The 25,702-nt window shown below is 42.4% G+C and overlaps 1 protein-coding gene across 1 annotated transcript in view; it reads left to right on the plus strand.

The window, feature by feature from the left end:
* Positions 1 to 15,320: 15,320 nt before the first annotated feature.
* Chsy3 (chondroitin sulfate synthase 3) overlaps positions 15,321 to 25,702 on the plus strand; it is a 287,344-nt gene continuing 276,962 nt past the window's right edge. Inside the window, exons 1-2 of the mRNA XM_008854349.3 lie at positions 15,321 to 16,299; positions 19,100 to 19,383. Of these exons, the coding sequence (XP_008852571.1) occupies positions 15,465 to 16,299; positions 19,100 to 19,383 (1,119 nt within the window). The 5' untranslated portion in view covers positions 15,321 to 15,464. The remainder of the gene's footprint in view (positions 16,300 to 19,099; positions 19,384 to 25,702) is intronic.

A 25,702-nucleotide genomic window follows, 5' to 3' on the forward strand; every position in this document is an offset into this window, starting at 1 on the left:
CTCTGAGGATGACAGAGCTTCCAAGTTGTACTGGGAGTTGAACCCAGGTCCCCTGGAAGAATAGCAAGTGCTGTTATCCCCTAAGCTACCCTCCAGTGCCCCACAAATGATTTATTTTTACTTTATGTGTATGAGTGTTATGCCTGCAGGTATGTAAGTACACCCATGTTATGCAATGCCTGTGGAGGCACTGGCCCCTAGAATTAGAGATACAGATGGCTGTTAGCTGCTCTGTGGTTGCTGAGAATTGACCTGGGTCCTCTGCAAGAACAGCTAGTGTTCCTAACCACTGAGCCATTTTTCTATCCCCTGACTCATATTTTAAATCCTGAGCAATACTTGCAGCAATTTTCAAAACAATGGCCACTTTTGACTTCCCTGAAATTTCCATTTAAGAGATCCAGTCTGCCTTTTTCAATTAGTTCACACAGTTCTCTTTGGATTTAACATTCCCTCTAGTCCTGGTACCCCAATTTGTCATCAAAAGGCAAATAATTTTATTACTACGGAAATATTATCTTCTTTCCTCAGTAAATTTTATAATTGCTTAATCTTAAAAATAACCTGAAAAATATTTTTCTTTGACACAATAATCCAACATGATCAGAATTTGAGAATAACAGATTATCCTTTTGTAGAAATGAAAGCGTATCAAATCTGTATAAACATCAACAATTTCCAGATTTGAATTTGACTCTGAAATAAAATGTGAAATTAATGCCTCTTAGTTCATTTTTGCTATTTCCTTTCAACAGCCAAAACAAAACAGAAGCTCAGCTAAAGAATTCCTAAATGCAAAAGCTATGAATCTGAAACTGTGGGAACCATATATGCTTTAAATATGGGAAACCTCAACAACATTAATTCCAGGACAGCTGCTGTCATGTGAGCCAAGATTGCAAGAGTAAGGCTCTATAAACAACACACAGTTCTAGCCAATCTTGTTTTTTTTTAAATTTTTGATACTGATGAGTACAGGAGCTAAAAATGTGCCAGGCAGTTTTGGGTATAGGGGCCTCAATTCCTGTCCTTGGCCTTGAGCAGAAGCCAAAATGTTCTTGGTCTTGTCTTATCTGGAGGTCACACGTGCCAGAAGCATTTGTAGGTATGTGTTCCTGGTCTGGTTCTTAAATGATTTTAGATTCTTGATTCTTGAGGAGGAGATATTCTGTTGCATTTGAGGCCACTGAGTCTTTGGCCTCAGATCCCATTTCCCAAGCAACACTAGAAAATTAAACATCAGGTTTTCTACTCCTCAAAACCCAAAAGAATGGCATACCTCTGGCCCTGGCAGAGATGTGTAAATTCAGGCAGCCAAAAACCCAGCACAGAACTGGGGAAATGAATAGCAGGCCCCAATCTTAGCTGAAGTAACATTGGCAACTGATTACTGCTGGGTGAGGAAGAGCTGATCCTCCTAAAACTAGAGACTCTAGGTAGGCTGACTAGACTCAGTGGATGGACTTGCACTGGGGAACGTCAGGGGACACTGACTTGACACATTAGGCTTTAATACGGATGACAGAGTATATGGGTTATGGGGGAGTGCAGGTGGGACAGGGCTATAAAGATGCTTAAGATTGTTTGAGATACTCTGTAATACACAAAAAAAACAAAAAAAGAAAGTTGATGAACTGGGCCTGTCAATCACCCGGCTGGGAGATGACCCTGCAGGAAGACTGATACACTTAAAGCCAGGCTAAGGAGATGGGAAAAGTAATTACCCCTGAATGAAATAATGTCCTTATCCCACCCAGAAACCCCTCTTCCATGCAGACTTTGCACTGTTTCCATGAGATAGAACTGCAGAGCCCGTCCTCGTCCTGAGTACTAACCCAGAAAAGTATACTTTCTCTTTCCCTTCTTCTCTGATACTAGTAAAGTCTTAGCACGTTTTCTCACCACCCTCTGCTTTCTCACTCTTTTTAACTCAAATGACTCCCTCCTTCTGCCACGTGGCTGTCAACCCACCATGTGGCTACCTGCCCACCACATGGCTTATTGTTCATCATATGACTACAAACCCCAGCTCTTTCTCTCTTCCTTTTCTCTACCTCACTTTTCTTAGCAGCTGCTGAGATTGATAGCTTGCCTGTCCTCTCTACTCTCAACTGCTAATAAAATTGTCCTCAAATGCCTCCGGATCCATTTGTAAATTCTTTCATCGGCAAGGTTAGGGACCTTAAAGAAGGAACTTTAACTTCCCCAGCAACAATATTAGCTCTCACACTGCAGCTAAGTATGGCCTAACACTTCTCCTGCCCCAGTAGTTTGAATGCTGGGATTACAGGCATGAGCTACCAAGCCTGATTTAACTAATTCTTCATTATTCCTTGATAACTTTTTGTTGTGCTTCCAGGAGAACAAAAAGATAAATGTAAGAATTTCAATACACTAGTGTTTGTGGTTTTTCTAAAGGCTTATATATTCTCAAAAATTGATGAGTGAGGGCTGAAGAGATGGCTCAGGGGTTAAGTTGTATATTGTTCTTGCAGAGGACCCTAGTTCAACTCCCAGAACCTGTGTCAGGTGGCCCACAATACCAAGTCCTGCTCCAGGGGAATCCAATGCCTCTGGCTTCCATGGGAAGCTGCACTCACATGCACAAACCTACCCACAAATACACACACACACACATAATTAAAAATAAAAATATTTAAAAATTGATAAGGATTGCAAATGTTTACTTGAGAAATTAAAAAATAGAAAAATTGAATATCACTTTATTTCATATGAAATAAGTTAGTATATATCAACATGAACAAAGAAAACATTTAGAAAAATGAACATATTTTCAAAACCAACAAAAAATTAAAGTGTGGTAGAAAAATATCTTCCTAGTGCTAACATTTCCTGAATGCCATGAAACCTGACTTTCAAGACTGTGGACTTTTGTGTCATTATTAGTTTGCTATGCAATTAAATAACAGTCACGTTGTATGCAGAGACCATAAAATTAATTACAAAACATGCCTACCTCACTTGAGCTACAGAATCCTGAATAGAAATCTCAGTTTGCAAGCCTAGGGCATGACTTCTTGACAGTTTATGTAAAGGTGCAATACCTAAACTTGGTGCACTCAGGATAGTAAAATACCCTGAGAATGTGATTACAGAAAGGGAAAGTTCTTAACCTCTCCTCTTAGGTTTCTTCTGTAATGATAGTATTGAATTAAACAAATATAAAAACTGCACTACTATTGTACTCGCACATACCTATCACATTTTTTATGTGTCCTTATTGTTCTAGTTTGTTTCTTCATTGCTGTGGCAAAATACTTTGACCAATACCAACTTGGGGAAGAACAGGTTTATTTAACTTACATCTCCGGGGTTCGTCAGGGATCCCAAGGTAGGAACTCAGGGCAAGAACCCTGAGGCAGGAACTGAAGCACAGGCCATGGAGGAACACTGCTTACTGGCTCGCTCCCGTGGCCCATGCTCGCCCTGCTTTCCTATACAATGCCCAACAACCTGCCCAGGGATGGCAACACCCACAGTGTTCTGGGCTCTCCCACATTGCTCAAAAATCAAGAAAATACCCCACAGACATGGCCACAGCCCAGTCCAATGGAGGCAATTCCCCAACTGAGGCTCCCTCTACCCAGGTGTGTTGACAACTAAAGCTATCCAGAACATCTATGCAATATATTCATATGCTGCTATGTAAGAAAGCAACATAAGAAATTCTATATTCATTCTGAAAATAAATTGTTTGTATTAAAAATTTGGGTTTTAAGGCTTAGTGCTCAGAGATAAACAAATTGAATAAACATAAAATATATTATTAAGATGAATTTTACTTTTTATTTTTGTTTTTTGAGACCGGGTCTCCCTGTAGCCCTCCTCACTATGTAGATAGATCAGGCTGGCCTTGATCTCATAGAGAGCCACCTGCCTCTGCCTCCAGAGTGCTGGGATTAAAGTACTCCTGGCCCTGATTTTACTTTTTTAAAATGTGGTTACTAGAAAAGTTTCAAATTGTATGTATGAATATGTTTCTACTGCACAGTGCTGGTCCATGGGCCAGGAAAAGCATCCAGGAATCAACAGGAAGTAGGCGCTGAACAGAGGAAGGTGGCATGTAAACTTTAAAAATCTAGGATTAAATTACTAAATTGGAGCTTATTACTATTTGGGAGTGTAGTGATGAGAGAAAATTGAAAGTAGAAACCCCTTGAGAATAGGTTCAGATTTCTGATTAGGACCTCTGAAAATTTTTCTGCCACTATATAATTACAGATTATAGTTACGTAGAATTCACATGTCAAAAATACTAGCTCTTTGTTTGTCAAAACTTGGTTAGGCATTTTCTTGTCTGAGACTATGAATGGGGAGAAGGGGCTATGGAAGAAAGAAAGATTTAGTTTTGTTAAGGCTATTTCTTGCTCTCCCCTTACGTGATAATGGTGTACTGGTCACTTTTCTGTTTTGGGTTAAAATAGCACGACCAAAAGCAACCTAAGAAAGAAAGACTTGATTTTAACTTACAGTTCCACAGGGATAGAGTCCCTCATGGAGAAGGCAACAGACAGGGAAATTATCGAGGGAGGAGCAAGAAGCTGGCTGATCATCTTCACCTAGACAGAACAGGAAGTAGGGTGAGGCTATAAACCCTCAAATCCTTCCCCCAGTGACACACTTCTCCAGTATGGTTGCACCTTCTCAAGGTTCTGTTACCTCCCCACGTGTCGACACCTGGTGAACAAGTGTTTAAACCCTGAGCCTGTGGGGGATGGTTCTCTTTCAGAGCACTTCAAAGGGCATTCTTGTTCTCTTGTCAAATGACCCTCTCAGTCAGATAAATCCAGTGAAAATAAATGCTGAATTTGGGCTAATCTTAAAAGAATAAATTACTTTCTTTAAAATGTTTATTATGTGTGTGATGGTTTGAATGAAAATGTCCCCCATAGGCCCCAAGTATTTGGACATTCTGTCCCCATATGGTGGTGCTGTTTTGGGAGGTTTTAGAAAGTGTGGCTATCCTGGAGGAAGCATGTCACTGGGGGTGGGCTTAGAGAGTTCTTAAGCTTTGCCAGATCTCTGGTCAGTCTCTCTTGCTTCTTGCGCCTGCATAATGATGTGAGAGCTTAGCTTCCACCACTCCTGCTCCAGCCACCTCCAGCCATCATGCCTCCCTGCCATGATGGACTGTAATTCCTCTGGAACAGTAAGCTCAAACAAACTCTTCTATAAATTGCTTGGGTCAATGTTTCTATCACAGCAACAGAAAAGTGACTAATACAGTAATTGGTACCGACAGTGGGGTGTTGGCTGTGTAGAACCTGACCATATGGGGTTTTGAAGGAATTTGGAAGATTTTGGAAGGTTGGGATAGAAAAGTGGTTGATTGTTGTAAGCAGAGCTTAACAGGCCATTCTAGTAGGGACCTGGAAGAAAGTAGTGCTGAGAACAATGTAGTTCCAGAGGGAAATAAGGACGTAAACAGCAATTGGGATATTTTGGCAAAGAGTTTGGCTGGAATCTGCCCATAGCCAAAAAGTTTGCATGGGGCTAAGTTGAAAAGCCATGGACTAATTTCTCTGGCAGAAGAAATTTCAAGCATGCCTAATGTTAAAATGGTGGTGTGGATATTAATGCTGAATGTTATGCAGATCTACAGTGAAAAAGAGCAAATGGGGCAGAAAGAAATAGTTTATGTGCAGTTTGGATTGAAAAAGAGCACTAGAAAGATTGATGTTGGAGCCAAGGCATGTGCTAGAAGAGGATCCCTTTGATAAGGAGATTAAAGTGATTAAGGAGAGGCCTACAGATCTGCACTTAAACAGTGGAGAGGGCAAGACCACACCCAGTTAGGCCTCCAAACTTGTGAAAGGAAAATGCTGCAGGGGCCATGGAAGAGAAAAGCTTCTAAAGTGGATAAAGCAAGCTGGGGTCCACCCCAAACTTTCAGTCAAACTTGGCAGTGCCATTTACTCAGTGCTGGCTTTAGAGGCATAAAAGATGGAAGCGTGAGGGGGTCATCAATTCTTCCTCTGAGGTTTCAGAGAGCCTTGGAGGCCAGACAGTGTGAAGGAGGAATTCCCCTGCCTAGAGAAGGCCCTGATAGGCCATTGCATGAAGCTGTGAAGGTGAAGCCCGGTTGGCAATGGAGACCCCCAAGAAGACGTTCATGATACCAGAGTTGTGAGGTATCTGCCAAGAAGACCTGCATACAGGGAGCGGTACCAGCACAAGAGAGAGATATGTGTTACATACAGCAAAGCTAGACACGCTGAGCCATCTAAGCGCTTTAGAAGTAAAGTCCCAGAAGTTGGACATGGAACTCCTGGATTTGGTGTTTGCCCTGCTGGTTTTCATCTTGTTTTGGTCCGGTATTTCCTTACTAGGCCTCCACTCTTCCCTTTTGGAATGGTAGTGTGTATTCTGTTCCACTGTATGTTGGGAGTAAGTAATTTGTCTTTTGATTTTATAGAGGCTTACAGTTAAGATATTTACCTGAGTCTCAGAATAAACTTTGGACTGTGGACTTTTGAATAGTATTGAGACTGATAATGACTATGGGGACTTTTAAAGTTGGAATAAATGCATTTTGTGGGGACCTAAAGGCCCCACCTTGCATAGGTCTGAAAGAAAGTTACTGGGGGCATGGCCTGGCTTGCTTTCAAAGTCTGAAGAATACTGCCGATCTCCTGAGGAGTGCATGATCAGCGCATGACCATCCTTAAGATACACCCTCAGGGGGGGAGGGGAGATTTCCAGATGCCTTTATAAGCTTTGTAACACCTGCAACAAATGAGTCACTGCTTGACTAGACTCCCCATTGCATCTGAGTGTCCCTGGGTAATGGGGGCAGCGTGGGATGGCGAACGGTGTGCTTACTCATCTCCAATCATCACCTTCCCGGGGGTCGTGGGTTTGAACCCCTGGGAACTGGTGCCCAGCATGGCGCTCGAAGGAAGGTGAAAAGAAAAAAAAGAAAGAAGAAAAAAATGGATTGGGGCCAATCGAGGAGGTTCGGTGTATGCAAGACCCTAAATATGGGTAACACAATTTTTAAGTTTGAAGACCTGGCACTTAAAGCACTGAGAGATATGCTTAAAAGCAGGGGATTGGATTTGTCAGATCCCGTAGCTCAAAAGGTTTGGGCAGAAGTGATTCATTTGGCTCCCTGGCTACTTGGGGCTAATGTTTTCACTGGGGATACATGGGAACATGTGGAACATCTAGCTCAACAAAGGGAGGCTCAATTGGGGGTTGATCCGCAGCTGGAATTCTTTCCTATTATTTTGGCCTTAAAGGCATGCTTTCCGCCCGAAAGCCCTAAGCCCTCAGTGCCACCTCCTGATGAGCCTTCAGAAACCCTGTCATGGGAATCATGGGAAGGGTTTGAGGAAGAATGCAGAGATGCAACAGAAGTGAATCCAAAAGCAGCCAAAGTAACAAGCGGCACCTCGGGCATGCCCTGGCCAGCTTCAGAGCCTCCTGGGCAGAAGGGTGGGGCAGAGCAGAGTGCATGGGGTCAGTGGCAAAAGCCATCCACCCCACCTGCCTTCTACTAATGTGTGAGCAGGTCAGGGGCCCACCGGAAAGCCGGGCAGGATAGGCGGCAGAAGCTGCCCGGGCACATTTAAAAAACAAAACTAAACAAAAAAAAAACAAAGACCTTTGGCTATGCACCGCAACCGACTCTGGGACAGCTGAAAAGGCCCGGGGGAAGGTGGCTCGGGGAGGGCCCCTGCCCCTTCAGTTCCGTGGGTGGCCAGGGAACCACCCCACCCCGAGAGTGCACTGGCAGCCAAATCCCGGGCCGAGGGAGCCCTTAGAAAAGAATACAATGTTTTCACTGACTAGGGCAGATGTGGAGAAACCAAAAAGCAGCTCAATTCAAGGAACTTATGGTCATTGTTTTCTGACAGTATTCAGACCTTTATGCTCCTTAAAAAGAGAAAAGCCCTATCTTTTTACAACATCTTAGGGGGGACCAAGGATTGCCTGGGCTTTTATCCCAAGGCAATGCAGAGGCAGACAAGATGGCTTACCGCCTCTGTAACAGCCAGGGGTAAACCCCAGGGGACTCAAGCCCAATTCCTTATGGCAAATGGATGTCACACACTATGCTCCTTTTGGAAAGCTTAAGTATATTTTCATGTCCATCGACACATTCTCACATGCCTGTTGGGCTACCGCTCATACAGGAGAGAAGTCTAAACATGCTCAGTCTCATTTTCTCTAGTGCTTTGCTATGTACAGATTGCCCCAAAGAATTAAAACAAAAGGGGGAATAAGTCCCCACCAAGAGTTGGGTATGGCCTTATTCACTATTAATGTTCTTAATTTTCAAAAATTCAGTTGGAATCCCAGTTTCAGAAGCATTGGGGACAACAGGAGAAGAGACCTGAGGTATGGGTAAGATGAAAGGACCCCATTATGGGGCAATGGAAATGCCCAGATCCATTGCTAACCATGGGTCAAGGCTTTGGGTGTGTCTACCCTACTGGAGATTCAAACGTCATATGGGTGTCTACAAAAAACCTTAAGTGGGTAGGCCAGGATCTGACTGACTAACATGACGGTCCATGGACAATAGTTCATGAGACAAAATTCCTCTCTTTATTTGTATCCATCTGAGGCGAAGGACCCAGTTCTTTGGTTTCATTGCCAGTCAGCCTCTTTGACAACTGGCTGATGGGCTAAAAGGAACATGGTCTCAGAAGTATTTCAACTTGTCCTATGCCATGACTTGCTTTGTTTCTCTTGATAATGCTTATCTTTAACTGTCTTCACCAGATAATTCAGTGACAGAGGACCCTTGGAACTGCCACAGCCCATCCCCTCATGATTATGGACTTCCCCAGGAACCCCTCCGGTTGCCCACGCTTGGCTAACCAAGTTAGGCAGAGACTAAGACTGTCACAGGCTGGCATTACCCACGCAGCTACCCTTAATCATGATGCATTTTTAGCCAAAGATGGGTAAGATGTCCCATGACAAGTACTCCTAAGACAGGACATGCACATGGCCAGGTGCATGATCCAATGACGGGCAAGGCTTGATCAGAGTGACACAACCTAAGACAGGCAAAAATGCATAAGATTAGAGGAAGGAGATAGCCATCTCTCCTCAGGGAGCCGCCTATGAGGTGGGTAACCCATGAAATAAAGTCAGTCCAGCCTTAAAATAAAAATAAAAAGGGGGATATGTGGGGACCTAAAGGCCCCACCTTTCATAGGTCTGAAAGGAAGTTACTGGGGGCACGGCCTGGCTTGCTTTGAAAGTCTGAAGAAATTTTGATCTGCTGAGGAGTGCATGATCAGCACATGACCATTCTTAAGATACACCCTCGGGGTGGGGGGATTTCCAGGTGCCTTTATAAGCTTTGTAACACCTGCAATAAATGAGTCCCTGCTTGACTAGACTCCCCGTTGCATCTGAGTGTCCCTGGGTAATGGGGGTGGCATGGGCTGGAGAACGGCGTGCTTACTCATCCCTAATCATCACCTCCCTGGGGGTCGTGGGTTCGAATCCCCGGCACATTTTGCATTTTATATGGTCATGAGCCTATGGGGGCCAGGGGGTAGAATGTGATGGTTTGAATGAAAATGTCCCCCATAGGCTCCAAGTATTTGGACATTCTGTCCCTGGATGGAGGTGCTGTTTTGGGGGTTTTAGAAGGTGTGGCTGTCCTGGAGGAAGCATGTCACTGGGGGTGGGCTTAGAGAGTTCTTAAGCCTTGCCAGATCACCAGTCACTCTCTTGCTTCCTGTACCTGCATGATGATGGGAGAGCTGGGCTTCTGCTGCTTCTGCTCCAGCCACCTTTGGCCACTATGCCTCCCTGCCATGATGGACTGTAATTCCCCTGAAACAGTAAGCTCAAATAAACTCTTCCTTCTATAAATTGCTTGGGTCAGTGTTTCTATCACAGCAACAGAAACGTGACTAATACAATGTGAGTTTCCAAATTTCTCCAAAGGTAATCATCAATACCAATCAATATCTGGTCCATCAGGCTTCACATATATGGCACTTCCAGTTAGCATCACTCTCCAGTCTATATTACCTGAATTGGCTCACCATAAATGTATGTATGTATGAATATGTACTTCTGAAAAATATCTTTAATAACATTATCATATGCAGAAATATAATTTTATACTTATAAAAATAGACTTATAAAATATACTTATAAAAATAGACTTTTAAACTATAAAACATAATTTATAATAGTCTGTTTAAATTCAAATATATAGTTAATATAAAAAATGAACCACAGGATTTTCACATGGTTACCTAAGTATAGATTAACATTAAGCCCCGACCTACATAGTTTTATACATAGTTACCTTTTAATATTTCAGTATGTAAACTCTGATCATTTTCACATATGCTGGTTTCTGAGGAAATTATCATATTATATATGATTACAAGATTCCTCAAAAATATCAAAAGTACTAATGACATATTTATCTTTTAGAAACAAACTGCATTCCACTATGGTCACTAACCACTAGATGCCACAGTTGCTTCACACAATAAAATCAACTGTCTTGATCTGTCAAGAAAAAAAGAAATACACACAAAAAGGACATAGCTCAATAGAATCTGAATCAAAGTGCCAGTACCAGCCCGAGCTTGATCAGAGCCTCTAACAGAGGGTATGTTGGACTGTTTATTTAAACATTTACTTTTAGCTTTCATAAATGATCAGACTGTGTACTTTCCCCTAGATCATTTGTACTGGCTATTACTAACTTTTACCAATCGATTCAAATACTCAGGGTAATACCAAATGGCAGCCTTGGTGCCCAGTGGTTGACATTAAAGTCATACAACCCAGTTCCATCATCATGAATTCTAACTTCACCATGAATTCAGGGTATAATCTACCCCAATAACTTAATCCCGAGGAGGAGAACTGATTCGTACCTTACAATATTTAAACATAGTCATGTTTGAAATTGCTGAAAGACTAGGGAGGATAGAGAATCAATGTTGTGATTCCCTTTCCAAGCTATTAAAATTTTAGGACATTTTTCTTCTTATTGCTTTTCTCAAAATTGGCCCCCATGCTGTTTCACATAGATTTTTATTAAGCGATTTGCGAGTTCACTTACTGAGAAATCTTGTTTAGATAAGAAAAGCAATTATAATGGAGAGTTTTTTAGACAGAGATATTAGAATTATCTATATTCATATATTCTCTCTTTTAATACAATATAGAGACCTTACTATTTTTTGTTATGCAATTATGGTTCCTTTCCTTTGACAAGTTTTCATGTATAGATGTCTCTTACCACACCTCTCACCCAGATATTTTCTTAAATTCTTCCTAGAATTTACTGTTTTACATTTTTAACAACAACAAAAGTCCCAGAAAATTACCTACCCTAAAAGTCTTATATCTTCACAATTAAAATAAGTATGAAAATATTATTTCACTGACTTTGGGAAATACCAGATAAGTAACTACAGGAATTGTAATAAATATCACATTAAATTCAGATAAAAACAAAGCAAAACAAACAAGAACTTTGGGCTGGCAGGATGCCTTAGCAGGTGAAGGTGCCTGCCACTGAACCAGAAAACCTGAGTTCAGTTCCCAGAACCCACATAGTGGAAGGGCAGAACTGACTCCTGCAAATCGTCTTCTGACCTCCTCCTGTGTACCATGGCAGGAGAAGCACCCCCAACCCTAGGAACAAGTAAGATGTAATTTTTAAAATGTATAAACCTTTATATGTTTCTCACAAGCTAGGTGTGGTGGTACATGCCTTTAATCCTAACACTCAGGAGGCAGAGGCAGGAGATCTTTGTGAGATCAAGATCATCCTGATCTCCTTAGTAAGTTTTAGGCTAGCTGGGGATATAGGGAGACCCTGTCCAAACAAAATAAAACAAAATAGAACAAAAATCACACCGCAGCTTCTGCATATTAGAAATGAGAACAAGGGGCAAACACTGTGTAGGAAGAAGAATGTTTGCTTTTCTTCTATTCCAAAGGTATTTATTTATTTTTAATTTTTTGCAGGGCTTGGGTTTGAGCCCAGAGCCTCACACATGCTAGGCAAGTTCTCTAGCACAGGGATAGATCCCAGCCCACTGGAGTGAAGCTTTAAATGCCTTCTATAACAAATCTTCTCCTTCTCTTGATTTTTTCCCCCCTTGGGAATTAGACTGAACTTATAAAATATAAATAGGATTTTCATCTTACAAAATACAAATAAAACCCATAAGATTATACTTAACACCCATGATCCTCTCTTAGAACATAAGTCCCAGGAATCCAGGGGGCTCTTCTGCTGTGCTTAGTGATGTTTCTCACTAAGAGGATCTCGTTTTCAATGGATTCTAAGTACTTTTTAAATAAACGAAAGTATGAAATGTAAACAGAAGGGTCTGTGAGATGGCTCAGTGGGTGAAGGCACTGATGCTAAGCCAGGTGATTACAGTTTAATCCCTGGAACCCACAGGGTAGGAGAGAACTGACTCCTAAAGTTGTACTCTGAACTCCACACATATGAGGACACACACACACACACACACACACACACACACACACACACTAAATAAACAAGTGACTGTAAAAGTGTAAAATAAAGTAAGTCTAAAAATAAAGTAATATCTAAAGTTTCAAGAAATTGAACACTGGGAAGAGCTGAGAAGAAATGACATTTCCTGTGTCTGCAGTGAACTACACTCTGTGCTAAGCACATTAAATGTGCTGATACATTCTCACATAAATGTTATCTACAGTTGAAGGATCTACAGCCCAAAGAATTCAAAGCATTTTCCCAAGATCACTTAGCTAGCAATGATATCACTTCGATACTTTCATTTTACTGTGAAAATCTTCTTGTGTCTTCCTGATTCCCAAATTAATGTCCTAAAATACTTCTGAGGACTGCATTTTCCATTCCTATTACTTATCAACACTGCAATACTTTGCACTGGGGTGTTTAAGCTCCTTCTTGGACTCCACTACTCATTAAGCTTTGTGACCGGAGGTGGTGAATATCTTGCTGACACCTCAGTGTCTAAAGCTGTCTACTTGGGTAGTGTGTAGTGTCTAATATCTATTTATCAAATAAATTGATAAATGTACTTAACTTTCTCCTCAATCATTCTAAATAGTTCCCATGTGAGTTATTGTGCATAATGAGAATAAACAGGTTTTGTGGTACAAGCCATGAGTCAGCTATTGGAACAGAGCCCTGTGAAAACTGCAGGTAGGAGTTGATGTTTAAGTAGACTTGGTTCTTTATTGATGACCATATATAATGGAAAACCCTTAAAATTTTGCTCCCATCAAGACAGCTGCTGACTACGTGGGGCTATTTAAATCCAAATAATTCCCAAATAATTCAAGTTCAGTAAAAATAAAAGTGCATTTCCTCCATCACACTAGTCACATGTCGAGTGCCCAGCATCCTTATATGGTCAATGTTTGCCTTAATAGACAGTTATAAATACCCACAGTAGCAGAAATTCTGTGGGATAGCAGTGTTCGGCAAGAATTAAAATGTTTGGGGAAAGATATCTTGTTAAATCAATCGGGGCCTGTTGGCTTGGCTAGTTTTGTATCCTAACTGAAATTCACCATTCAGAAAGAATATGATAGTTTTAATTTTCCATGTGTCCACGGGTAAGCATTAGACCTGGAAAAGGAGCTTCATTGTCCAGCAGATGAAACCTTTAGTCAGACGTGTCCATGCACAGCCAGTGACTGGTGTGGAAAGAACCCTCCTCCAAGGGCTCCAGGCAGGCCCTGTTCCAGGGACGCTGCCAGCACCTTGCTGGACTGAGCCATTATGTCCAATGCCATTCAAAACCATCCTATTGAGTTTGATGCAGAAAGCAGAACACTGCAATCTCAAGAGGAGGAAAAGGTTTGTGATGTCAAAGGCATTCCAGACTGCATCTAGATACACAACCTTCAGAGAGAAACTTCGAAATGTCTCCTTCAAAAACTATCACTCATCTTCAGCTAATTTCTTCACAATATGAAAATAATTTTGGCCAATACAATCCTCTCTCTCTCTCTCTCTCTCTCTCTCTCTCTCTCTCTCATTCTCTTTCTCCTCCCCTCTTTGTGATTCTGCTGCTGAAGTTTTCCCTCCCTTAACAGGAGAGGTGAAATGTCTCTGTCATTGTTTTAAATTAGGCAAGAACAGAACTCCTACCTTCTATTTTACAAGTTCGCCTGGGTATTTCCTTAGATTGCCTATTTTTGGCCCTCTGAATTTGTTCCCATTTTGTCATCATTTGCCATCCCTCCTCTGCCAGTCTTCTACCCAGACTGAAAATGATTCATAGACCTACACAAGAGACTAATCACCAAGAGAGCGAAGGCAGATCTATCAGGCAGCCTCACATTTCGCAAAACAACAGGTAGAGTACTAGTTATTTGGAGGTTGAACCCCGCCCTCACCTTCACCTTCCCCAGCCTTTCAAAAAACGGTTTTCCAGCTTCAGATTTTCTAGGGAGTCACCAAGAGAGGAATGAGGCTTTGAACACCGGGGATGTGGAAGGGTAGGGGCAGGTAGGGGCAGCCAGAGCCAGGCTGGGACTCATGATGCTTGGTTTCCTGGCGGTGAGCTGGACCAGAACTGGAGAGAGTAGGCGCGGCACAGGGGCAACCTTTATGGACGAAGACCGCGAAAGTGTTCCACCGGCCGACCTGGAGTGGGGTGCTGTGGGAGCCGGTCACGCCAGGACATAATGGGCAGTGGGCCCTGGAAGAAGTGTCCCCGAGCACATGCATGCGCTTGCTGGGGGCTCAGGGACCAGAGTTCCGCCGATGAGGTCAGCGGAGTCGACGCGCCGGGAGGAGTGTGGCGGAGCCGCACGATGCGGTGTCCAGGGCGGAGAGGGGCGGGACCCGACGGGAACTTGGAGCGCTAGTCCGAGCCGGGAAGGAGGGCCACGGGGCGGCTCCGCTGGGAGGCAGACGCGCCGACAGGCACGGTTTCCTTCCAGAGAGGAGGCTGGCAGGGGCCGGGCGCTGACCCGGGGCGTGGAAGGGCGGGAGACGCAAAGCCTAGCGCATCCCCACGCCCGGCAGCCGCGGTGCGCGTGGCTCCTCCTTCGGGCCAGTCCCGCGCGCGCGGCGGCGGGAGGAGCGGGAGGCGGGCGGCGAGGGCGGAGGCTCTGGAGGAGGAGGAGGGACCCGGCGCGCCAGTGACAGGGTGGCAGCCGGGGAGCGGACGCGCCGCCGCTGCTCCTCCTCCTGCAGCTCCTCTGCCGGCCGCCGCCGCCGCCGAAGTTTCACTCCTGACACCTCGCCGGGAGCCCCAGCCCGGGGCCCAGCCTCTCCACCGGCGCCGGAGCGGAGCGCGGCGCCCAGCCTCTCCGGGAGCTGCCGGCTGCCACCGGCTAGGCTCGGGAGTGCCCGCGCGGCGGGTGGCGGGGTCGAGGGCGCGGAAACCAAGGCGGGGCGGTAGCTCCGGAGTCCCCGGCGGCGCCGAGACCTCGCAGCCGGCGTCCGAGCCCGAGCTGGCGCGATGGCCGTGCGCTCCCGCCGCGCGTGGATGAGCGTGGCGCTGGGGCTGGTGCTGGGCTTCACCGCCGCTTCCTGGCTCATCGCCCCCCGGGTGGCCGAGCTGAGCGAGAGGAAGAGACGCGGCTCCAGCCTCTGCTCCTACTACGGCCGCTCGGCAGCCGGGCCCCGCGCCGCGCAGCCGCCGCTTCCCCAGTCCCAGTCCCGGCCGCGGCTCGAGCCGTCGCCGCCCCCCGTGAGCCCCGAGCTCCGGCGGCCGCAGCTGCCCGAGGCGGCGCCCGGAGTCCCCGGCTTTCGGAGCAGCCCCTGGCAGCATCCACCGCTGCTGCCGCAGAGGCGGCGAGAACGCGAGCCCGAGGGTGCGACCGGGCTGCCCGGAGTCCCCGCGGCCCAAGCGGACCCCGAGGAGGAGGAGGAGAAGGAGGAGGAGGAGGAGGAGGAGGAGAGGGGCGCGGCCGGACAGCGCCGAGGCGGCCGGCCCGGGAGCAGCCACAACGGCAGCGGGGATGGGGGCGCCACCGCTCCGAGCGCCCGGCCCCGGGGGTTCCTCTACGTGGGTGTGATGACCGCGCAGAAGTACCTGGGCAGCCGCGCGCTGGCCGCGCACAGGACCTGGGCGCGCTTCATTCCCGGCCGCGTGGAGTTCTTTTCCAGTCAGCAGCCTCCCAGTGCCGCGCTGGGCCAGCCCCTGCCACCCCTTCCTGTCATCGCGCTGCCCGGGGTGGACGACTCTTATCCCCCCCAGAAAAAGTCCTTCATGATGATCAAGTACATGCACGACCACTACCTGGACAAGTACGAGTGGTTCATGCGCGCAGACGACGATGTCTACATCAAAGGTGACCTCCCAACCTTAGCTGTCCTCCTGCCCCATCTCTCCGTTCCTTTTTCTGCACTCAGCCCCAGCCCCTGCCCAGCCCCTTTGCTGCTTCTAGGTCTGCACGTGCTCCGGGTTTCTGCATTCCTCCATCCTTCGGTCCCCACCCCTGGAATCCGCCCACCATTTCTAGCCTTCTGCAGCCTGGACCTCTCCTAGCACCTGGTCAGCTTTATTCACCTTCCTCCTTGGTGCTGGTTGTTCTCCCTCCACCCGACTCTGGTCTCTACCCTTTTCCTGTTCAGAAAGTGAGGAAAGGGACCCGAGAGCTAACCCCAAAGCCACCCCAACACGCACACACCAGCCGGCAGGTGGTGATAGTTTTCCAAATCCATCCAGAGAGGCGTGTCCTTGGGAGAGACAGGCAGGATGCAGGATGCTGGCCAGAGCCGGGCTGGAGAGCCCTTTTTTGCTTTACTTCCCTGCTCTTTTGTTTCAGTTTGCTCTCGAGCAGTTTCAGAACTGCTGAGATGGAGGGTAGTCATCTTTTACTGTCCTGGACCAGTGCCTGCTCATTTCTCTCCCTTTCCTGCAACTTGCTTCACACTTAGGAGACCTTGAGTCCGCCCACCAGCCTTTCAGCCACACCTTAGTAAAACCCAGAGGCCCTGGGTGGGGAGCCCGAAAGGGCAGGTGGGGAAGAACCCAGGCACTGCAGGCTGTACTAGGATACTTTTACTGTACTGGACTGTACACCTTGGTGGCTGCAGCCTTAGGTAAAGGCTGGGAGTGCTACCCAGAAACACATGCAGCCATAGCATAACAAAACCGTGTAGTGTTACAGGAGTCACAATCTTTTACCCAGATTATGGATGTCCCTGGTCAGAGAATTTCTAACCTCAGTGACTCAAAGCTCCCTATAGTATGGGAATAAATCTTTCCAGTCCAGAGAGTGGACAGGATGAGTGAAAATGGCAAAGAAAAAGCAGGCTGTCCTGAGAGAGGAACCTGCATCTCACACTTCCTAACCTCTTGTCTTTTCAAAGGGCGGGCAGCCCTTCCTTACTGTATGCCTCTCTACTGTAGCCCACGCCTTTCTCTTGATCAAGGTTAATCCTTTCACATAATGCTAAGGAAAGCACTCAAAGGTCTCCTTTGGAACTAGGAATTGATGTACTGTTAACAAACAGATATTGGGTTGCTAGAGTTCTAATGTAGTTTGACAGGGGAAATGTGAGTAATTACGTTGTATTATGATTGCTGTTTTGAAGCATACTGTTTATGATTGATTCAAAGAAAAAACACTTCTTTCGAAAGTATTGTCACTTTAAAGCCAGGCATGGTGGTGCACACCTTTAATCCCAGCACTTGGGAGGCAGAGACAGGTGGATCTCTGAGAGATCAAGACCAGCCTGATCTACATTGCAAGTGCCAGGCCATCTGGGGCTACAGTGAGACCCTGTCTCAAAACGCAAACCAAACCAAAAGTCCCTCCAAAAAACCCCACAACGTTGCCACTTTAGCTAACTTTGCTTTCAGTTCCATGTTCTGTGGTGCTTAGATTTTAGGGTAATAATCTTCCCTTTCTCATTGAAATGGCAAAAGTTTCCTTGCAGAGAGGTCATACTTTTCAGTGTACACTGACAGTACCTACCTCTATCATTTGTTTTATTGCTTTAAAGTGTTGTCCCTCAAATTTTTGGAAATGTTATATTATATGTCTATTTAAAAATGAAATACATTTTTATTAAGAACCCTGTACTAGTTTTACAAGATTTGCTGAGATCTAGGGGGCTAGGCATGGGATCAAGATAACAGCTGCAGATACCCTTCATGTCAAAACGAGAGTACCAAAACTGACTAGGAACTTCAAGTGCATGTGACTTTGTTTTGAGATACTGCTGTGTAGACTAGCAAATGCTTTTGAACTGTTACAGCTACAGAATTTTATTTTAAAGCTTTTTTCCTGATCAGCTTACCAGCCCTAAGTGAATCTATTGCATTGTTTTGATTGTAATGTTTATGTATTTTTCTCTAAATTAATGCCTTCCCAAGTTCAATTTTAAGATAATTTTTACCCAAATACTTCCATAAACAATGTAGGTTGCGTTTGACTGGTTTGTTTAATGATAAACACATAATCAGTTCAATTAGCATAAAATAGAATAATCATTGAATATTGGAGCTATGGGGGTGGTTCTTGGCAAAATCCCTGCCTTGCATAAGGAAAGATTTGGATCTCTAGATCACATAAATTAAAAATGATAGTAGCCAGAATAGTGGCATACTGAGGTTCACTGGCTTGCCAACCTAGTCTAGTCTGCTTGGTAAATGGTAGCCCAGTGAGAGAGAACAAGGTTGATGGCTCTTGAGGAACACCCAAGGCTGAACTCTGAACTCCATGTACACACACATGATGTACCCACACACGTGGACACACACATACACACACACACAAATAACTATTTAATATCATCAGACTTCTAAAACAATACTAAATATCAGCCTTTATTATTACTTTTTATGTTTCTGGATATTTTTGCTGCCTCAAATGTGCTAATAAATTAGCCTTTTATCTCCTTATCATTATCTCACATTTTGCTGAAAATTTGATAATTGTTAGACTTGCTAGCATTTTAATAAGATTTAATAAATAACTATGAATTAGCATTTTTAAATAATAGAAAAGAGAATTTTTTTTCTTGTTAATTGATTAAGGCAGTTAGGAGTTTAAGGACACTGAAAGCTCTGGTCCCTCCATCGTGTGTCGTAAATGACTGTGAACGGAGCAAAGGAAGTGACAGTTGCTCTTCTCTTCATAGGTGATAAATTAGAAGAGTTTCTGAGATCACTGAATAGCAGTAAGCCTCTCTACCTGGGACAGACTGGACTGGGCAACATTGAAGAACTGGGAAAGCTGGGGCTGGAGCCTGGGGAGAACTTCTGTATGGGAGGACCTGGCATGATCTTCAGTCGTGAAGTTCTTAGGAGGATGGTGCCCCATATTGGAGAATGCCTCAGAGAAATGTACACAACTCATGAAGATGTGGAAGTAGGAAGGTGTGTTCGCCGCTTTGGTGGGACTCAGTGTGTCTGGTCATACGAGGTAAGCCTTAGGGTGGGATAAAATATGCATATGTTGCAGGTGCATGCCACTTCACAGTCTAGGGCAAGGGAATCTATTCTTTTCTTTGCTAAAAAGTGGTAGTAGCTGACTTTACAGATGTGGAGTTGACTATGGAAAACATCTTCCTGAGGACCTAAAGTCTCTGAGGTTTTGTTGGTAGCATGGCTTTTTAAGCAGATTTTGGGTTACATCTCTGCAGGATGTAATTCCCCTTGGCTCTCTTTATTTGCTCCTCTGGGGTACATGTACAAGTGCATTCATTTGTGTCCTCTAACAAGAGGACAATTTTTTAGTTTCTTAGTCTCTTCCACTATAATTTTTATTATTTGTACTGTCCCACCACCTTATTTTCTAGTTTATTTTTTACTACATTTGTTTTTTTATGTGATGACATCTCTAAATAGCTAAAATTTGAAGTTTCCTTGGGGACTTTCAAGTGGGAATCTAACATATTTCTAGCAGTGTAGGAAAAGGTCCACAATATATCACTTACGGTGATATTTTCAACATTTTAACCACTCTATTTGATGATGTGTTGGGCATCTAAACTGTGTAAATTATTTGGGGAAAATATTCTGAGGGTGTTATGTGACTGCTTAGTGTTTTTACTCTTTATCTATGTCTATTTTTTATGACAATCTACAAACAGAAAGCATCTGAGTATGCGCTATCCTGTCATTGTGGCAACTAGTTTTGTGAAATACTCTGATTCTTTTCCTTCAGAAATTGATTGTAAAATCAAATAAATTATTTAAAATAGAGTTCTTAAAAATAATTTTAAGAAGAATTGATTTAAGGTTTAAATAATATATTGCAGGTTCAATATCGTTTGGTTTTCAGATGTTTGGAGTTTAATGTTATTTTATTTGCCCAGCGAACACCTGTTAAAACTACATTTTAACTTCTTTGTTTTCAAAAATTTCAGGCACTTAGTGTAGAAGAAACATTTTAGAAATGTTTCAGGTAAAGTCATTATACCTTAAAGTTGTACAGTTTCCCTTATTTTTCTTTCAGAAGTATATTACTTGTTAGTTAATTTACTTTCTTTTTTATGTTTTGTAGTTCCTACACCCCACTGAGGTATTTTGAATAATTATTACACACAGTGAAACTTAGGGCAATTACTTATTGGGAATAAATATTAGGCAAATTAGGATGATTATAGAGCTCATTTCTTTTAATAAAATAGCATAGTAATTTTTTCTTTCATAAAACTATCCCATAGTGGGCATGGTCACCTCTGACTGTAATTTCACACTTGCCCAGCACAGTCAGGAGGATGATGAGCTTGAGGCTAGCCTGGGCTGTGTAGTCAGACTTCATCTTAAAAACAAAACCACAGTATGTAGAAGAAAATGGGCATAAAATTATTATAGCTTTTATCATTAAAGCTAATTTAGAATCAACTTGGTAGAAAAGAATTCTAATTTAAAACTACCCAAGAAACTCAATACATATATTTAATGTAGAAAATACATTCAGTTGATTTAAACATATTTTGATTTATTTGAAAATTTCATACAATGTATTTGGATCATGTTCAGACACTCCCTTCATCCCCACCTTAACAGCCCCTATCCCCCACTACTTGTCAGGAAGCCCCAGCCCTAGCTGAAGATACTGACATTCAGTGGATTTTATGGGAAAATATTTTACAGACATTCTGAATGTATGAGTGAAAATAGTTCATCTATAGTTAAAAGAGGGGAAATTATGTTTCATTGAGCATTTATTGCCTCAAATCACATGTAAAGTCTTAGGCAACATTATATTTAAATGTCTTCCATGTTTTCATTGATTCTGTTATGAATGTCTAGTTTTTACCTTGTAGTTTTTCTATTTATGTTCCAAGACAGGAAAATATGCTCAAATGAGTGACTTCTAAGCTGAAGAATCAACTTCATAATTTTCTGTGATATAGGAATTTATTCTAAAAATGGGGGAGAAGTTTTGATAGAAGTAATTCCTCTTTGTTAGCAAAATTTGAATCTGAGATTATTTTATTAGCATGTATATGAAAAGAAATGAAAGGAAGTCATAGGATATAACTTGGCAAACTATATTTTCAGTAACTTTTATGAGTGTATTTGAATTTCGAATGATAGTTGTCCATCACTGACTTCAGAATATGTATAAAACAGATCATTTCAGCACAATGTTTTAGCATTAGAAAAAAGTCCTCTAAATTTCAGATTGTGAAGTGAAATGGTGATCTAACCTAAGCCGTTATCAATAGATATAGTTACTATTTTCCCAGGGCTATAGGACTTACCTAATGTCATCAGACCATGAACTGCATTATATAGCATCGGTTCATAAACTTTATGGAATAATTATTTCTGATGTTGATTCATCTGTATCAAAAGAGTAAAACTAAAAATCAACTTTTCAATTACAGAGTCCATGTATAATGATGTTCTGAGGCAAAGAACAGGAAAACTATCTGCTGTTGTATTTTAGAAATCTGAAGAACCAAACACTAGCAGACTGGGAAACATGGGTGCTTTAAGATGCATTACAATTGAATTAATTATAATAAGACTGTATGGAACAGATTATTGAACAAGTCATTATTTAAATATACATAGTTAAAGATTCTTAAACAAGTTAGACTCTATCTACATAAAGAAAACAATTACAAATTCCAAGATTTCATTTATGGAACTATGGTCCTGTTTCCTTAGTTTTTCTTAAAGTCTCATTAGGAAAGGAAGTTAGTGATGTCCCAATTTGTCAACTCCTATGAGACCTAGGTGCTCATCTCTCAAGGCAGCTGGCATCTTCTCTTGCTTCATCTTGGGAGTTTGGGACAATGGTGTGTAACTTTAGCTCTTCTTTATAATAAAGTCCTGTAGTATCAGCAAATATGTTTTGCCAGTTGGCCTCTTTCTTCTTTCCCACCTCCTTCCACTCCCCCTCGTCTTTAACAGTTCAGGCTCTCCTTGTGAGCTTATTCTTGGTTCAGGCTGGCATAAACAATGCTTTTTTTTTTTTTGAGCTAGACAATACTTCACCTACACATTTTGTAAGGATATTTTCTATAAAATGAAGTGATGATTTATTTTCAGTGAGAATAAAATGCATATTTTAAATACTTTATAGAATAATTAATAGTTTTCAAATTTTCCCATTAAAATTGTGTATCATATAATGTACATCTACCTTATTATAAATGTTTGTTTTGTTTCTTAGCACAGTTGTTTTTAGCAATGTCTTATGTTTAAGCATTAAGATAATTTAATTCCAGTAATTGTCTGCCCTGTGTGTTTTGCAGTTTACCATCAAAGAATCAATTGGAGACGGTTTGTTTGTCTCATTTTAATTTTTGCCGTGAAATGAAGCCAATGGAAGTACATATAATTCAACTAAATATTGTTTCAGAAACTAGCTCTACATTGGCTGAACACATTCCTCTATAGCTTTGTAGAGCACTTTCTGCGACTGAACACATTTTTAAACTATTTATTATTTTTTATTATTTTATGTGTATGAGTGCATTGCCTGCATGTAAGTACATGCATCTGTGTCATGCAATGCCTGCCGAGGTCAGAAGAAGGCATCGGATCCCCTGGAACTGGAGTTAAGGATGGTGATTAGCTATCATGTGGGTGCTGGAAACTGAACTCAGGTCCTCTGCAAGAGCAGTCGGTGCTCTTAGCTGCTGACATCTCTCCAAATCCTAAACAAATTTTTATTCTACTTCTATCACAATTAACTTCATGCCAGAATATCTTGTGTTTACTTTTGGCACATAAACAGGTATGAAAATCTACAGGCTGTATGATTTCACAAAAAAAAATTTGTTCTGAGAATTCTTCATGAGTTTTTAAGTAACAAGAGAGCTGTGTCCTGAGAAATTAGACTGTATGTAAATCTTCATCACATCCATAAGGCTAAAATATCTCTATCATTCTTGCTGGACTGTGGCGTATACGTCTTAGCTTCTTCCTATTTGCAAATATCTCTCATCTGTGTGTGTGTGTGTGTGTGTGTGTGTGTGTGTGCGTGTGCATGCACATGTGTGTGCTGATGCAGGCACCTGTGTGTCCATGTGTAGAGGCCAGTGGTCCATGCTGGGCATCTTCCTTAGTTGCTTTCCATCATATTTTTGGAGGCAAGCTCTCTTGCTGGACCTGGAGCTCACCAATTCAGCCACCATGTTCCCTGGCCCTGAGCACTGGGGCTACAGGGATGTGTGCCCTGGAATTTACATAGGTTCTGGGGACCTGAACTAGGTCCTTATGCTTGCACAGGAGGCACTTTACCAACTAAGCCATCTCCCTAACTCCAATTGCCATCTTTTCTGACTATAGTTTAACTCTATTATCAACATGGTTTATCCTCCCTGTTCAAAGTAACTGTGTGGTAAAGTGTAAGACACGGATTTTGATCTAAAATTCTGTCTTTCAGAAACCTTTTCTTGCTGTGATTCAGTCACAATTTTTTTTTAATTTTCCTGAAAGCAGCAGGTTTCTCCCACCTACACTTTCCACCTCCATCCCCCTTGCCACACACATTGATTTTATGAAATTTCTCTGCTGCCACTCTGTTTTCTTCATTGTATCAAATAAAATCACCCTCTGAAGTGATGGAGAAGCAGAGCACATCTCTGAGTACTCTGAAAGTCCATCTCCTTTGCTCTCTGGTGCCTTATTACCTGTGTTGAGAAAATGCATGCATTCTGAACAGATGCCTCCTAGCAGTTGTGAAAGTAGGTAACCTTTAAAGATACCTCCAGGCAACTTGGAATAAACTTCCTGATAGCACAGCACTTTTTTTCTATCAACTTTGAATACTTTTCCTCTTTAGTAAATCATAAATATTCTAATTTCTTGAAAAGATTTCAGGTCGGTTTCTTTTCTTTCATGGTATTGTTCTCCAAAAATTATATTCTTTGAGAACTATCGTTTTTATATTTAGCAAGTGTTCAGAATACAAAGGAACACATTGTATAGCTAAACTGTATTTTATTGTGATTGCATGGTGTTTCTTTCGTATGAGCAAATAGTTTTGTTGTTGTTTTATTAAGAAGATTTATTTCATTTTTAATTTATTTTATTAAGATTTATTTCTTCTTCTTGGGGCTGGAGAGATGGCTCAGCAGTTCAGAGCACTGGCCGCTCTTGTGGACCAGGTTCAATTGCAAGAGCTCACATGGTAGCCAACATCCATCCTTAAATCCAGTTCCAGGGGATCCATTGCCCTCTTTTGACCTTGGCAGGCATTGCACGACATGGGTGCACTTACATACATGCAGGTACTGCACTCATACACATAAAATAAAAATAATAAGATATTTAAAAATCCCAAGGATTTATTTCTTTTATGTATATGAGTGTTAAGCTTATGTTTATGTAAGTGTATGACTTGCCTGATGCCAGGCAGAGGCCAGAAGAGGGCATTGGAGCTCTTGAAACTGGAGTTAAGGATGTTGTTAGCCATCATATGGGTACTGGGAACCAAAACTGGGTCCTCTACAAGAGCAGCCAGTGCTCTTAATTGCTGAGCCATCTCTCTAGACCCAAGGACATAGCTTTAGATGGGATATTTTGTTTAAGAATCTGCATTGATACTAGAAATATAATACTTAGATGCATAAGTCATTATTTAGTATTATCAAACAATAGGAGCAAGGAATTTGAAAACTGAGGTGTTGCAGCTCCTTGCAGTTCTAGTGTTGTTTTTATTTACTGTCCTAAGAAATGACATGGTGGCTGATTCCTACCCACATAGAAACATTACATCGGACATTACATCGGACATTAATAAGTTTCTAAGTTCACTAAATACAATAATTTATTCTTTACGACCCAACAGGCACTGTCTTGAACCTAATAGACAAATGAAATAAATTTTGTATTTTGAGATTCCAAAATATTTAATAACTTTATAATTGAGGGTTTTTTTCTTCTTTATTAATATTCAGTAGTATCTGAAGTTCTTATTATACTTTTTGGTTTCATTAAGTTTTATTATAAAGCTGTTTACTTATAAAACTTCTGTACCCCCGAACAATGGCTTAAATAATAAGACTAATAGCTATTAAAATAAAATTAAAATGCAAAGAATTTAGAAGAAAAGAAAATGTAGAAAAATGTGGTGATAACCATGAAAGTATATGTTGGACTGTTATTATCTTAACATTAAAGATATTCCTAACATTTCTGAATATTAGGACCTAATAAAAAGTAAGACTAAAGGACAAGGTATGAAGGGATGTAGCAGACTGCATTCTCAGCATCACAGCTATAATAGGTAGAGAGCACAGTCACTTGGTTGTTTCTTACAACATTCCTCA

The sequence above is a fragment of the Nannospalax galili genome, unplaced genomic scaffold (genome assembly GCF_000622305.1).
Source record: "Nannospalax galili isolate Female #2095 unplaced genomic scaffold, S.galili_v1.0 scaffold427, whole genome shotgun sequence".
Lineage (NCBI taxonomy): Eukaryota > Metazoa > Chordata > Mammalia > Rodentia > Spalacidae > Nannospalax > Nannospalax galili.